General features: G+C 42.1%; 1 protein-coding gene across 2 annotated transcripts in view; it reads left to right on the top strand.

Moving 5' to 3' along the window:
* ABCA6 (ATP binding cassette subfamily A member 6) overlaps nucleotides 1–15341 on the top strand; it is a 62855-nt gene that overhangs the window by 7042 nt on the left and 40472 nt on the right. For both annotated transcript variants that reach the window (XM_005899332.3, XM_070388989.1), the window contains exons 6-12: nucleotides 1567–1670; nucleotides 2035–2261; nucleotides 9202–9343; nucleotides 10333–10518; nucleotides 10797–10944; nucleotides 12352–12520; nucleotides 14894–14952. In XM_005899332.3, coding sequence (XP_005899394.2) covers nucleotides 1567–1670; nucleotides 2035–2261; nucleotides 9202–9343; nucleotides 10333–10518; nucleotides 10797–10944; nucleotides 12352–12520; nucleotides 14894–14952 — 1035 coding nt within the window. The remainder of the gene's footprint in view (nucleotides 1–1566; nucleotides 1671–2034; nucleotides 2262–9201; nucleotides 9344–10332; nucleotides 10519–10796; nucleotides 10945–12351; nucleotides 12521–14893; nucleotides 14953–15341) is intronic.

Here is a 15341-nt window from a genome sequence, read left to right as displayed (position 1 = left end):
TTCTGACAGTTTCTAACTCTCTGAGAGGCTCTAAACTATTTGAATATCTTAAGTTTCCCATGCCTCTCGAGGCTGGGAGACTGTAAACAATCGTATGCATAGCTGTAGGAGTCCCAGTAAACTTGTCAGGCGAGTTAGAGAGCCATCTGAGGGATTTGGATTTAAACACTCCTAATTGCCCAGGAACTTTATTAATTGGAGCTGTAAGTTAACTCTTTGACAGAGAGAGCGAGATGGTGGTGGGGTACAGCCCCCAGTAAAGTCAGAGGTGAGAGCACAAAGCAATAAAGTAGGCAGACTCTGGTTTTTTGGGGGGTAGATGCTCGAGAATATCCGGGCGGACTCCTGAGGCTCAATCCCGCCTTTGCGTATGCCGAGCCTCCTTCCTCATGACCTTTGTCACGAGCGGAATGTCTCTCGCCGGCTCCCGGCAGAAATGTACTAGTTCTGCTTCACAATGAGACATTCGTTTGTCACTGCTTGCTTTACTTCTCCCCACTTACATGTTTCCTATCACTCAATGTTACAAAAGAGAGAGCAAAGTGTAGGATTTGACAGATAGGATGGGCCTGCAAGGGTCAGCCTTCTGGGGGGTGACTGTTAGAAGCAGTGAATAAACAGAGGAATTCTGATTTAAACTCCATGTGTTCCCTAGACCAGAGTGATGTCCTCGCTCTGGAGGCCAGGAAAGGCCTGTGTGCCGAGTTTACCTTTGTAGAGAGGCCAGAAGGACAGGAAGGCGTGAGCCCCGGACCCTCCTGCAGGGAGAGCGTTTGGGCACGAAGCCAGCTCTGGTGCTGCAGTGCCTTTGGCGTCTTGAGACGACGAGGTGCCCAGGGTGGGCCAAGCAGAGCGTTTGCTTCCGTCTTCTTTTCATTTTCTGAGACATCCTGTGCATGCCACGGTTTCCATGAGTAAAGTCGCCTTATTTAGAACTTTCATTTGCTCCTTTTTCCTGTGGTTAGAAGTCCTGCCTGTTGAACATTGAGGTATAGTGTCTCTTTCAGTTCTGGTTTCCTCAGTGTGTATGCCCAGCAGTGGGATTGCTGGGTCATATGGCAGTTCTATTTCCAGTTTTTTAAGGAATCTCCACACTGTTCTCCATAGTGGCTGTACTAGTTTGCATTCCCACTCAGGAGGGGGAACACATGTACACCCATGGCTGATTCATATAAGGTATGGCAAAAAACCACTACAATATTGTAATTAGCTTCCAATTAAACTAAATAAAAAAGCCCTGCCTGGTGAAGGCTCCTCTAGAGCAGTTTCTCTTGGATTCTTGTATCTTATTTTCCAATCACCTTACTCCCGTACTGTTGGTCCTGCTTTTTCCTTTTATTTATTTTTTTGAGCCGATAGCTCATTGCTCCCCCTCCTCATTTCGCTCAGTCATGCCCGACTTTTGCGACCCGTGGACTGTAGCCCACCAGGCTCCTCCATCCATGGGATTCTTCAGGCAAGAACACCGGACTGGGTTGCCATTTCCTTAGCTCATTGCTAGAGTACAGATACTAATGACTTTTCTTTCCATAATGTTGGTTCTTTTTCCTTTGTGTGTGATTATAGCTTACTGCAAGCGTACAAATACTGACTTTTCCTGTGCACTGGAGAAATACTGGAAAGGAGGATTCGTGCCTTTACAAGCTGCCATTAATGCTGCTATTATACAAGTAAGAAAAGTCCTAATAATTGAAGTGAGCTAATTCCAGAGGCATCAAGGTTTGATAAAAGATGGTGTCTACTCAGGTCTTCGTGTGTTTATATAATGAACTGGGTATCCAAATGGTAAAACTGACATTTAGGTGAAGGAGTACATTTTTTTTTTAACTTTAAATTTTGAAGTAGTTTTAGAAACACAATATACAGGGAGGCACCCACCTGTTCTTCATCTAGTTTCTCCTCAAAGTAACATCTTGCATAACCACACAACAGTATTTAAAACAGGAAATGTACAGGGGCCCAAGCTCCATAGCTTATTCAGATCTCAGCAGTGTCTGTACTTTAATGATTGTGCTCATTTGCATTCTTCTTTAGATGACAACAAATCACTATGTGATGGAGGAGTTGATGTCAGTTACTGCTGTAAATATGAAGACGCTCCCCTTTATCTTTAAGGAGAACCTTCAAAATGAGATGTTCATCTTTTACTGCTTGCTTTACTTCTCCCCACTTATATACTTCCTATCACTCAATGTTACAAGAGAGAGAAAAAAGTATAAGGATTTGATGAACTTGATGGGTCTGCAAGATTCAGCCTTCTGGTGAGTGACTAATTCAAGTACTGCAAGTGAATAAACAGAGAAATTCCTTAGCAGTGGAAGAATATTACTGTTTTAGAACACCGGAACTTAAACTCGATGCACTGCCTACTTTGTTGTTGTTGGGACGTTTTTATTTAGTTCTTATTAAATTTTGCTATGCAAGATAGTGATTATACTTTTCTGGGCGTTTTTTGTGCCAGCATGTATTAAGCCAACAGAATGATAGAGGTACCGTTAAGATCACAGCAAATAAAAAAGAATTACCCAGTGGCAAAAGGAAGATGTGTACCAGACCAGGTGGTCTAATTTTTTTTTTAATTTTTATTGGAGTGTAGTTGATTTACAGTATTGTGTTAGTCTCTGCGGGACCACACGGTGCATCAGACTATATATGTCCACATATCCACTCTTTTTTAGATTCTTTTCCAATATAGGTCATTACAGAGTCTTGGGTAGAGTTTCCTGTGCTATACATAAGGTCCTTATTAGCGGTCTATTTTACATATAGTGTGTATATGTCAATCCCAGTCTCTCAATTTATCTCTTCCCCCCCCCATCTGCCTTCCCCTCTGGTAACCGTAGGTTTGTTTCCTGAGTCTTCGACTCTTGCTGTTTTGTAAATAAGTTCCTTTGTACCATTTATTTTTAGAGTCCACATATAAGCGATATCACACGATCTTTGTCTTTCCCTCTCTGGCTTACTTCACTCCAGGTCACACAATGATCTCCAGGTCCGTCCTGGCATGTTTTCCTTCTTCTTGTGTAACTGAGTATTCGTCATGTAAGTGTGCCACACGTTCCTCATCCGCTCCTCTGCGGATGGACACTTAGGTCGCTTCCGATTCCTGGGTCCTGTGGCTTTAGGTCGCTTCCGTTTCCTGGGTCATGTGGCTTTAGGTCGCTTCCGTTTCCTGGGTCCTGTGGGTCGCGCTGCAGTGAACGCAGGGGTGCGTGTATCATCTTCCGTTTTCTCCGGAGGTGCACCTAGGGCCGTGTGGCAGTTCCGTTTGTAGTTGTTTAAAAGGTATCTCCACACTGCCGTCCGTGGTGGCGGCACCGACTGACATTCCTGAGAGAAGGGTAGGAGGGGCCCTTTTCTCCACACCCTCTCCAACATTGATTGTGTGTGAGTGCTTTGAGGGTGGCTATTCTGACCAGTGGCAGGTGATACCTCGTTATAGTTTTGATTTGCCTTCCTCTAATAACGAGTGATGCTGAGCGTCTTTTCCACTGCCCTCCCGCCTGGCCCACCCAGGGCTATCACTTAGTTTCTCCCCACTTCCTCCTGTTGAAGAAAGTACAGGCTTGTAATGGCTAGTTTCTGTTCAGAGACTGAGTACCAAGGATATTTTTTTTTTGAGCAACTAAATGCCGTATATTGGAGTTGAGATTGCCTGGAAGGGTGCCCAGTACAGAGGCTGGCAGTTAGAAGCACTTGATAAGAGCACTTGCTTCTTACATTGATATATCTCGCCCCATTTCACAAATGATTTAATGTGATTTTAAAGTTTATATTTAAACATGACTATCATATATGTATGTACGTCTCCATGTTTGTATATATTATGATAGCAAATAATAATTGAGTAGAAATAAAGGTTTAGCAAAATAATGAGTAAGATTAACAGATAAATACGCAAATCACACAATCTGCGTGTTAAAAAGCAGAGACATCCCTTTGCTGACAAAGGTCCATATAGTCAAAGCTATGGATTCCTCAGTATTCATATACAGATGTGAGAGTTGGACCGTAAAGAAGGCTGAGCACCCAAGAATTGATACTTTTCAGCTGGTGTTGGAGAAGACTCTTGAAAGTCCCTTGGACATCAAGGAGATCCAACCAGTCTATCCTAAAGGAAATCAGTCCTGAATAGTCATTGGAAGGACTGGTGCTGAAACTGAAGCTCCAATACTTTGGCCACCTGATGAGACATGAGTTTGAGCAACCTCTGGGAGATGGTGAAGGACACGGAAGCCTAGAGTGCAGCATGGGGTCATGAAGAGCTAGACACAACTTAAGGAGTGAATATAATCTCTAAACCTCTAAGAGGCCAAGGCTTTTAGAGAATTCTGTGATACCATCAGTTACAAAACTCATACTGTCTAGGAAAAGAAAAAAAAAAGAAAAATAATCTGTTTGCTTTACCCTAAAAGAAATTTAGCATTTTTCAGTGTTGAGTCCTGGGAAATATTTCTCTGTATACTCCCCATAACAACAAAATGCTATTTATGGGTATAGTACTTATCTGGAATGGATGAAGGACTACTTATTGAACAGCTCTTTACAAGAAACTTACTTGCTGAAATAAAATTAACATCTAGGAAATTTAAAGTTTCCTATAAAGTATATTTTATTAACAGTTTTAGTTTTAATATAACTGAATTATGAAATAGCAAAAGGGGAAAGTGGGTCTTGAAATTTAAAAAAGGAAAGTAATGTTTGTTCAGTGAAACCTTGGGAAATAGAAAGGAGTAAATGGTGTTTGTCAGGAGGAAAGAGAGAGGGGAACTATGTACAAATGGCAGTGTCCCTGCAGCCGTTTTAGGACAGGGAGGCACAAGCCAACTCTAGGTTAAAGCCAGGAAGGTGCTGGTTGTTTAGATGTGGCTTCATTCTCAGGGTAAATGCTTCTTAGTATGCATGTAACCTAAAATTTAGCAAAATGGATATGTGTTCTTAAAACTAACAAGGAAAAGAAAAATCTGAAATGTTCTTATTAAGAACACAATGTCTAGTGGTAATAAGTTTTACAACATTCCCACTTTTTTTTAACTAAGGCAAAAAATGTGAAATGCAGTCAATACTTACTCTAGTGATGTCTGAAATTGCTTTGTTTTATCATGAAGTTTTTCATAGATATATTAACATCCCCCCCAACTCCACCTACAAGTCCCTGCTATAGAGTCCTTTTCTAGAAAGGTTTAACTTCCTTAATCCATAGTCCTCACACCCTATGGCTTTTCAGTTCCTACCTAGAGCAGTTCCCTTCTGTACTCAGGAAGTGAATTCTGTAGAATGTGGCATGCCTCTCCAAAAATGCTGATTGTCTAGCACAGTCCAGATCCTTGTAGTGACATAAAAGTTTAAAAACAAGTCAAATAAGCAGTAATTAAACATGCTCTGATACACAGAGTGCCTGATGAACTATGGACAGGGGTTCGTGACACTGTACAGGAGACAGGAATCAAGACCATTCCCAAGAAAAAGAAATGCAAAAAAGCAAAATGGCTGTCTGGGGAGGCCTTACAAATAGCTGTGAAAAGAAGAGAAGTGAAAAGCAAAGGAGAAAAGGAAAGATATACCTATTTAAATGCAGAGTTTCAAAGAATAGCAAGGAGAGATAAGAAAGCCTTCTTCAGCGATCAACACAAAGAAATAGAGAAAAACAATAGAATGGGAAAGACTGTAGATCTCTTCAAGAAAATTAGAGATACCAAGGGAACATTTCATGCAAAGATGGGCTCGATAAAGGACAGAAATAGTATGGACCTAACAGAAGCAAAAGATATTAAGAAGAGGTGGCAGGAATACACAGAAGAACTGTACAAAAAAGATCTTCACGACCCAGATAATCATGATGGTGTGATCACTCACACTCACCTAGAGCCAGACATCCTGGAATGTGAAGTCAAGTGGGCCTTAGGAAGCATCACTACAAACAAAGCTAGTGGAAGTGATGGAATTCCAGTTGAGCTATTTCAAATCCTAAAAGATGATGCTGTGAAAGTGCTGCACTTAATATGTCAGCAAATTTGGAAAACTCAGCAGTGGCCACAGGACTGGAAAAGATCAGTTTTCATTCCAATCCCAAAGAAAGGCAATGCCAAAGAATGCTCAAACTACCGCACAATTGCACTCATCTCACATGGTAGTAAAGGAATGCTCAAAATTCTCCAAGCCAGGCTTCAGCAATACGTAAGCTGTGAACTTCCAGATGTTCAAGGTGGTTTTAGAAAAGGCAGAGAAACCAGAGATCAAATTGCCAACATCCTCTGGATCATCAAAAAAGCAAGAGAGTTCCAGAAAACATCTATTTCTGCTTTCTTGACTATGCCAAAGCCTTTGACTGTGTGGATCACAATAAACTGTGGAAAATTCTGAAAGAGATGGGAATACCAGACCACCTGACCTGCCTCTTGAGAAGCCTATATGCAGGTCAGGAAACAACAGTTAGAGCTGGACATGGAACAACAAACTGGTTCCAAATAGGAAAAGGAGTATGCCAAGGCTGTATATTGTCACCCTGCGTATTAACTTATATACAGAGTACGTGATGAGAAACGCTGGGCTGGAAGAAGCACAAGCTGGAATCAAGATTGCCAGGAGAAATATCAATAACCTCAGATATGCAGATGACACCACCCTTATGGCAGAAAGTGAAGAGGAACTAAAGAGCCTCTTGATTAAAGTGAAAGAGGAGAGGGAAAAGGTTGGCTTAAAGCTCAACATTCAGAAAACAAAGATCATGGCATCCGGTCCCATCACTTCATGGGAAATAGATGGGGAAACAGTGGAAGCAGTGTCAGACTTTATTTTTCTGGGCTCCAAAATCACTGCAGATGGTGACTGCAGCCATGAAATTAAAAGACGCTTACCCCTTGGAAGGAAAGTTACGACCAACCTAGACAGCATATTGAAAAGCAGAGACATTACTTTGTCACCAAAGGTCCATCTAGTCAAGGCTATGGTTTTTCCAGTGGTCATGTATGGGTGTGAGAGTTGGACTGTGAAGAAAGCTGAGCACTGAAGATTGATGCTTTTGAACTGTGGTGTTGGAGAAGACTCTTGAGAGTCCTTTGGACTTCAGGGAGATCCAACCAGTCCATCCTAAAGGAGATCAGTCCTGGGTGTTCTTTGGAAGGACTGATGCTGAAGCTGAAACTCCAAACACTTTGACCACCTGATGCGAATAACTGACCCCATTTGAAAAGACCCCGATGCTGGGAAAGATTTAAGGCTGGAGGAGAAGGGGACGATAGAGGATGAGATGGCTGGATGGCATCACCGACTCAATGGACATGAGTTTGAGTGAACTCCGGGAGTTGGTGATGGACAGGGATGCCTGGCGTGCTGCAGCCCATGGGGTCACAAAGAGTCAGACATGACTGAGTGACTGAACTGAACTGAAACATGATCTATTGGGACATATTCATGCAAATTCCTGATTTTAATAATTTCACTGTTTTCTCCAGCTGTTTCTTATTAGGCAGTTTTGTGTACAAGGAAGAGCTCTGAACTGACAGAAAGCCTACAGCTGCTCTCTCAGTTCTGTTACTGATTTACTGTGGCGACCTTGAGTAGGACCCTTTACCAGGAAGAAGAACTGCTGTTTACTCATCTGTAAAATGAGAAGCTTGGGCTAAAACACTCTCCAGGTTTCCTAGATCTAAGACTGACTGCTATTTCTAATACCCACTTCATAAAAATGTGAACACCAGCACATCTAGAGCAAAACAATGTGAACACGTAAGGGTGTTGCCATAATCTATGTTCAGTCGTGTCCAACCCTTTGTGACCCCCATAGACTTACAACCCTCCAGGCTCCTCTGACCATGGGATTCTCCAGGCAAGAAGACTGGAATGTGTTGCCATTCCCTTCTCCAGGCGATCTTCCAGACCCAGGATCAAACCTGTGTCTCCTGCATTCCCGGGGGATTCTTTACCCCAGAACCACCTGGGAAGCCCACCATAATCTGCATCTGTTTTCAGAAAGAAATGCTGAACAGGAGCAGCAAGCATGCACTGGGCTCAGTGTAGTTATGAGATTCCAACTTTCTACGGGAGGGAAGGCAGGGCTCTTGCTGGCTGCAGTCCTCAGGAGTGACCACATCATCGGTTGGCCTCCGGTACATCCACAGTCACTGATGGATCAGCAGCTGTTGTTTCCTTCCAATTTTATAACGAGGACACTTTGGTAATAAATAACAAAGATGAAAACACAAAATGCTTATCTCCTGGAATTCAGCAATTTGACCTGAAAGAAAAATTGTGTGCACTTTCCCTAAAAAAAGGCAAATGCAAAAATATTCTTAGCAACGTTGCATTAGAAAGAAGGTCTGGAAACAACCTAGGTGGACATGGAGAGGAGAACACTGAGTTGTATTCACACAGTGAAATATTACGCAGCAGTGTATGACAGCTACATGTTGTGCATAAAGGCAAGTTGCAGAAGAACACAGGCAAGGTGGCGCTCCTGACGCATGTTCATGTCAGTCGTGCAGTGTGAACACCGAGTCAGTGTGTAGCATGCACCAGCACGGCCATGGCAGTATTTTAGTTTGTTGTTATTCAGTCACTAAGTTGCGTCTGACTCTTTTCCATTCTACGGACCGCAGCACACCAGGCTTCTCTGTCCTTCACTCTCTCCGGGAATTTGCTCAAACTCATGTCCATTGATGCCGATGTCAGTGATGCCATGCAATTTTCTCATCCTCTGTCACCCCTCTCCTCCTGCCCGCAATCTTTCCCAGCATCAGGGTGGCTTCCAGTGAGTCCTCTCTTGGCATCAGGTGGCCAAAGTATTGGAGCTTCAGCTTCGGCCTCAGTCCTTCCAATAAATATTCAGGACTGATTTTTTTTAGCATGGACTGGTTGGAACTCCTTGCTGTCCAAGGGACTCTCAAGAGTCTTTGCGAACTCCACAGTTCAAAAGCATCAATTCTTCAGCACTCAGTCTTCTTTATGGTTCCACTCTCACATCCATATGTGACTGCTGGAAAAACCATAGCTTTGGCTATACAGACCTTTGTTGGAAAAGTGATGCCCCTGTTCTTTAATAGTCTGTCTAGGTTTGTCATAGCTTTTCTTCCAAGGAGCAAGGATCTGTTAATAGGTGGCAGGTACAAAGGTAGCCATTGTGTTATTCTTTAAGTATTTTTGTATGTTTTAAATATTTCATAATGAAGTTAAAACAACTGAAATATTGTTTGTCTTTTTTAGGCTCTCCTGGGGTTTAATCTATGCTGCCTTCATCTTTGTCACTTCCATAATCATCACAGTGATCATAACATCTACTGAAATTATCATCCTGACGGGCTTCACGGTCATATTTACTCTCTTTTTCTTGTATGGCTTATCCTTGGTAAGTTCGTACGTTTGCTACCACGGTCTCTGCTTCCGGTCTTGGTTACATGTAACAGAAATAATGTCTGAGCAGGCTCCTGTAGTCCCTTCCTTCACATTGTGTGTGTGTGTGTGTGTGTGTGTGTATGTGTTTGCTTGAGAAGTCTTTATGAATATGAGAAAATGATGAGACCTAAATAAAATTGAAACTCTTTTTTTTGCATAAAGGTCTGAATTAATGAAAGGATGCATCAGAAAGAAAGAAAATTGTTTTGACTCTAAAAAATACCTAAGATCTTTATAGATTGATAAGAATGTTCTTAAGGGCTGGACCCATCTTGTTTTTCCCCAAAGGTTCCCTGTCAGATGGCAGCTTTTCACATCTCATCTCATCTTGTAACACCCACCCTGGTCTGACTGCCCATGTCACCCTCTCTTCCTTCTCTGAACAGGCTCTTCTGACTTCTCCCACCTTCCAGGGGGTTTTCTGCAAAACACAGTAGACACTCTTTGGTAATATATTAATTTAATTTCTTTCCCTCTTTCCAAGGCTGCAGTTTTATCCTTTTCTCAGCTCTTCCTGCAGGCTTTCCAAGTAGATAAATGGTTAAGAACCCGCCTGCCAGTGCAGGAGACATAGGTTTCATCCCTGGGTCGGAAAGATCCCTTGGAGGAGGGCATGGTAACCCACTCCAGTGTTCTTGCCTGGAGAATCCCATGGACAGAGGAACCTGGTCAGCCAAAGTCCATGGGGTCTCAAAGAGTTGGAAGAGGACTTAGCGACTATACAGCAACAACAGCTCCTCCTGCAGCCTTTCAAGCCCAGCATTTAAGTAGGCAAATAAAGATTCTCCTTACAAGGAAGTTGAGAGAAGGATTGAGCATAATTATCCCTTACTGTTGCTCATCACTGTGTCAGTGATAAATATTTATGTTATGGTACAAAGGTCCTTTTTTGAGGTGGGACCACTGACCGTCAGTCTGTGTAGAGTCTCGGCTCTCTTTCAGATCGCTTTGGCATTCCTGATGACCGTGCTGCTAAAGAAAACCATCCTCACCAGTTTGGTTGTGTTTCTCCTCACCCTCTTCTGGGGGGGTGTGGGATTCAGTGCGTTTTACCAACAACTTCCTTCACCTTTGAAGTGGATTTTCAGTATCTGTAGCCCCTTTGCCTTCAGTGCTGGAATAAACCAGGTGAGATCAGAGTTAATTCTAACCTTGTCATCATTTCTAAGAACCTAGAAAAGACTGTCTTGAAAAACAATTACAACTTAAATTCCTATTATTAAAACATTATATTTTTAAAAATCAGTGTTCCTTTCTGATATTGCTTTGATTGCTGTAAAATAGAAAGTTCCCCTAAGCACTTCATTATGAGGGCTTCTTAGAAAAACTGCTTAATGAAGTGGTAGTTCTTGCTGCTACACTGAATTATTTTTAAGTATTTATTATTACTTTTGTTTGAATCTTAGATTATCCACCTGGATTATACTATGAATGGTGTCATTTTTCCTGACGCTTCTGGAGACTCATATATAATGATAGCTACTTTTTCCATATTGACTTTCGATGCCCTTTTATACTTGGCGTTGGCGTTATACTTTGACAAAATCCTACCCTGTAAGTAATTACGGTTTTTTCCTGACCTCTGCTGGTACTGATCACATTGAAGATGTTTTTCTTAAAGTTATATATTTTAAGAAATAAGGAATGACAAGTATTTCCCATAAAAGACTGAATGATTTCTTTTTCTCTGCTTCATAGCTTTAATGGTCTAAAGGAATTGCTACCTAAAAATAATTATTCTTCTGAATGTGATATAGTGATACACATTATAAACATAGGATGATGATCATTTAATTATATTTCAATTAAATATATTTAATTATTATAAATATACTTTAATTGTAATTATAATATAATTACATTGTATTATAATTATGTTATAATAATTATATTTTATATTTTAAATATTATGCTTATATTTTAAATAATGTTGCATTTTTTAAAGATCACTGAAAGTGTTTTCAAAGAATGATATTGAGGATTTGTATCAGGACAGGTGGGAATAAATTAGTTCTTAAGATGGTTTTGGTTAGCTTAGGGACATTGCATAGTGAAAGTGCCTCCTAACCTTTGTCATATATCGCTCGTATTTACAGAAGTGATCCCCTGGAGGAGGGCATGGCACCCCACTCCAGTATGCTTGCCTGGAAAATCCCATGGATGGAGGAACCTGGCAGGCTACAGTCCATGGGATCACAAAAAGTCAGACACAACTGAGTTACTTCACTTTATTACCCCGTTAGATTTTCTTTATCTTGAAAACAACTTAAAATTTCACATAAGTCTAGAATTCCTACGCACATACCAGAATCAGGGTGCTTTTTTCCCTTGCATGATCCTATTTATATATGTTATTTTGTATTTTTCTTCCACTTTGACTGGATTTAAATTTGTTCTATATATTCCTGTGTATTTATTTGTATGTATGTCTGTCTATTTATCACTTCTGGTTAACATCGGAAGACCCTTAGTAACAAATGCTATTCCATTTTTTTAAATCTAGGGAATGACCATAGGTTCATCCTAAACAAATTAATTTCTCCATGTACTTTTTATTGATGTACCATATAGATTTCAGTATTTTGCTCAATCATACTGTTGAGTCACACGATTTCTTAAGTTCACAAACATTGAAAATTATTTTTATGTGCCATGTTAAGGCTTTTCCCACTCAATATGGGATTTAATCATTATTCTAAACACATTTTAGAAAGCAATTTATTCAAGTCTTTAATTTATACCTTATCAAGGGTTATATTGTTTACCTTTCATAACAATATGTCATTTCTTTTTAATTTTCATTGTTTCCTTCACTCTCAAGACTTCTTCTCGATAATAGGGAGTTAGAAAGCAATATTTGTGATGCTTAAAAGTCCAAGACATTATGCACTGTTCTAAGGAAGGCTTATGTGCTCACTGTTTGCATGGTACTGAACACATGTTTTACCACCTCTTAACTAGATGGAAACGAGTCCCATTATTCGCCATTGTTTTTCCTGAACTCGTCACCTTGCTTCCAACACCGGAGGACTGGTAGTCACGTCGCCTGGAAAGACGTGGACCCTGAGCCCGCCGCGGGTGATTACTGTGAGCCCGTAGCCCCAGAATTCCACGGGAGAGAAGCCGTCAGGTAGTCACACACGTACTGATACGTGGGCACGAGGCAATGCGCTTATTGACAAAGTTTATTTAAGTATAGCTGGCTTATAGTGTCCTGTGGATTTCTGCTGCACAGTCAGGTGGCTCGGCTACGTATTCTGTTCCATGGTGGCTTATCACAGGATGCTGAACAGAGCTCCCTGCTCTGCATAGCAGGGCCCTGCTGCTTATCCGTCCTGTTTGTAATAGTTTGCCTCTGCTAACCCCAAACTCCCGGTCCTCCCCACCCCTCCTCCTTGGCAGCCACGACTGTTTCTGTTTGTGAGTCTGTTCCTGTTTCGCGGGTTTGCTCATCTGCATCCTATTTGAGATTCCACACGTGAGTGATGCCGCATGCTGTCTTTCTCTTCCTGCCTGACTGCACTTGATCGTCTCGAGCTGCATGCCTGTTGCTGCCACGGCAGTTGTTCATCCTCTCCTATGGGCGAGTGACACTCCGTGTGTGCGTGCACCGCAGCCTCTCCATCCGCTTGTCCGTCAGTGGACACTGAGGCTGTTTCCGTGGCTCGCCTGCTGTAAACAGTGCTGCTGTGAACGCTGGGGTGCGTGCATCCTTTTGGATTAGAGTTTTCTCTGGATATATGCCCAGGAATGGGATTACTGGATCATAAGGTAACTCTATTTTTAGTTTATTGAGGAATATTGCAAACTGTTTAGGGCTTCCCTGGTGGCTCAGACGGTAAAGAGTCTGCCTGCAATGCGGGTTCAGTCCCTGGGTCGGGGAGATCCCCTGGAGAAGGAAATGGCACCCACTCCAGTACTCTGCCTGGAGAATCCTATGGACAGAGGTGCCTGGTGGGCTGCAGTCCCTGCGGTCACAGAGTCGGACAAGCTGAGTGACTCCACTTTCACTTTCCATACTGTTTTCCATAGTGGCTAAAATAAATGGAATATTAACCAGTGGCAGCGGGGTGAACCTGAAGCAAAATACTGAAGAACAGATTCGTAAATGTCACTTTGAACTCCTCCTCTGTCATCACCTGCAGTGTCTCGTACGATAGTGAAAGTCCCATTTGCTCAGCACCGCGCAATGTCGCCGCTTCACCCTCTGTCTAGGCTCCCCCAGCTTCTGTCTGTCCGCCCCGGCCTCTGAGTTTTGCTGGTCTTAGGGTCTCTGAATCTTTTCCTCTGTACTTTTGACTGGCTTGTACTGTCTAATGGAGGAAGTAAGAAGTAAGAAATTTGGAATCAGCGTGTCTGCTCCAAACACTGGTTTGTCATCTTGAAATCCGAAATCAACCAGCCTTTCTCAAGTGGAAGTTTATGTATTAAAATAAAATGCTGAGGTCCCACGCCCATGGGGTCCCACTATACCCAGAAAGGCAGAAATAAAGTATCCTCTTGGATTCAGCAGCTTTGACGCCTTTTCTTTTAAATCTCCAGACTCTCTGCTCCAACCTGCCCACCACCAGCATTCCTGGTTGATAAATGTCCTTACCTTTATTCTCATTCAGGGACAGAAAGGAGGGTGAAGTTTCCCTTTGAACTCGAAGATGCATTGTATGTGGTCTTATATGGTCCTGACATTGCTCATCTGTCTGAGCTTGATTCTTGCTTTGCCCTGTATGTTTCCTTTGAAATTTTAGTGTGTGTTCAAACTTGGTGATCACTGATCTAGAAGTGTGTGTGTGTGTGTGTGTATTTGATGAAGCGATCCCAGGTGACACAGTGCTAAAGAATCTGCCTGCCAATGCAGGCGATAAAAGGGACACGGGTTTGATCCCTGGGTCAGGAAGGTCCTGTGGAGGAGGAAATGGCAAACCATCCAGTATTCTTCCCTGGAGAACTACATGGGCAGAGGAGCCTGGTGGGCTACGTCCATGGACCTGCAAAGATGGGACATGACTGAGCACACACACACACACACACACATTTATGTGGCTGCACTGGGTCTTGGTTGTGGCATGCAGGATCTTTCTGACCTTCTTTGATATACGTGGGATCTATTGTTGTGGCGTGTGAAGCTTTAGCTGTGGCTGTGGGATCTGGTTTGCTGACCAGGGATCAAACCCAGGCTCCCTGCACTGGGAACCTGGAGTCTTAGCCACTGGATCACCAGTGCACGCTCAGTCGCTAAGTCGCATCTGACTCTTTGCAGTCCCGTGGACTGTAGCCCACCAGGCTCCTCTCTCACCCTAATTGTAACTTTCTAAAGCGGCTCTTTCATTTTCCCCCTCAGGGGAAGCGTTTAGTCTGAAATAAGTCTTGGTCTTTCTGAGTAGATTGTTATGTCCTCTCTTTTCACATGAAGTTGGCTGCCTCCCTATAATTCAAGTTATTCATGATCTGTACAAGTTTTACTTTTCTATTGGCTACCTAAGCACCGATTATTTTTTCATTTCAGAATCAGAAATGTTAAAAAAGTATATAAAGAAAAAACTGGAAAAGTGGAAGTATTGAAAGGTAAAGAAAAACTTTCATTGTTTCATTGACTTCTTAAAAAAATGGAAAAAGTTCAGTGTAAAAAATTACAGATTATACGTAAGCAAAACAGAAAAAAGTACCAACAGCCTACCTCCACTACCTGGAAATTCACCATGATTAAGAACTGGATGTAAAACCCTGCCAGATGTCTCATGGATCCACTTATCTATGAAAATGGAGGCATGCAAAGAAAAATGACTTTGCTGTTAGCGATATTTCATTGTATTTGCACTGTAAGGAAAGAATGTCTAGACTTAAGACGGATAAGTTTTTTACTAGTCAAGGAATACACAAGCTCGTATGTACTGGCAAGATCAACATAAGGCCAAGAACACCTTTGTTGTTGCTGTCGTTTAGCTGCTAAGCTG

The sequence above is a fragment of the Bos mutus genome, chromosome 19 (genome assembly GCF_027580195.1).
Source record: "Bos mutus isolate GX-2022 chromosome 19, NWIPB_WYAK_1.1, whole genome shotgun sequence".
Classification (NCBI taxonomy): domain Eukaryota; kingdom Metazoa; phylum Chordata; class Mammalia; order Artiodactyla; family Bovidae; genus Bos; species Bos mutus.
Note: the sequence above shows the minus strand (reverse complement) of the source record. Positions and strands in the feature narration are given on the sequence as shown.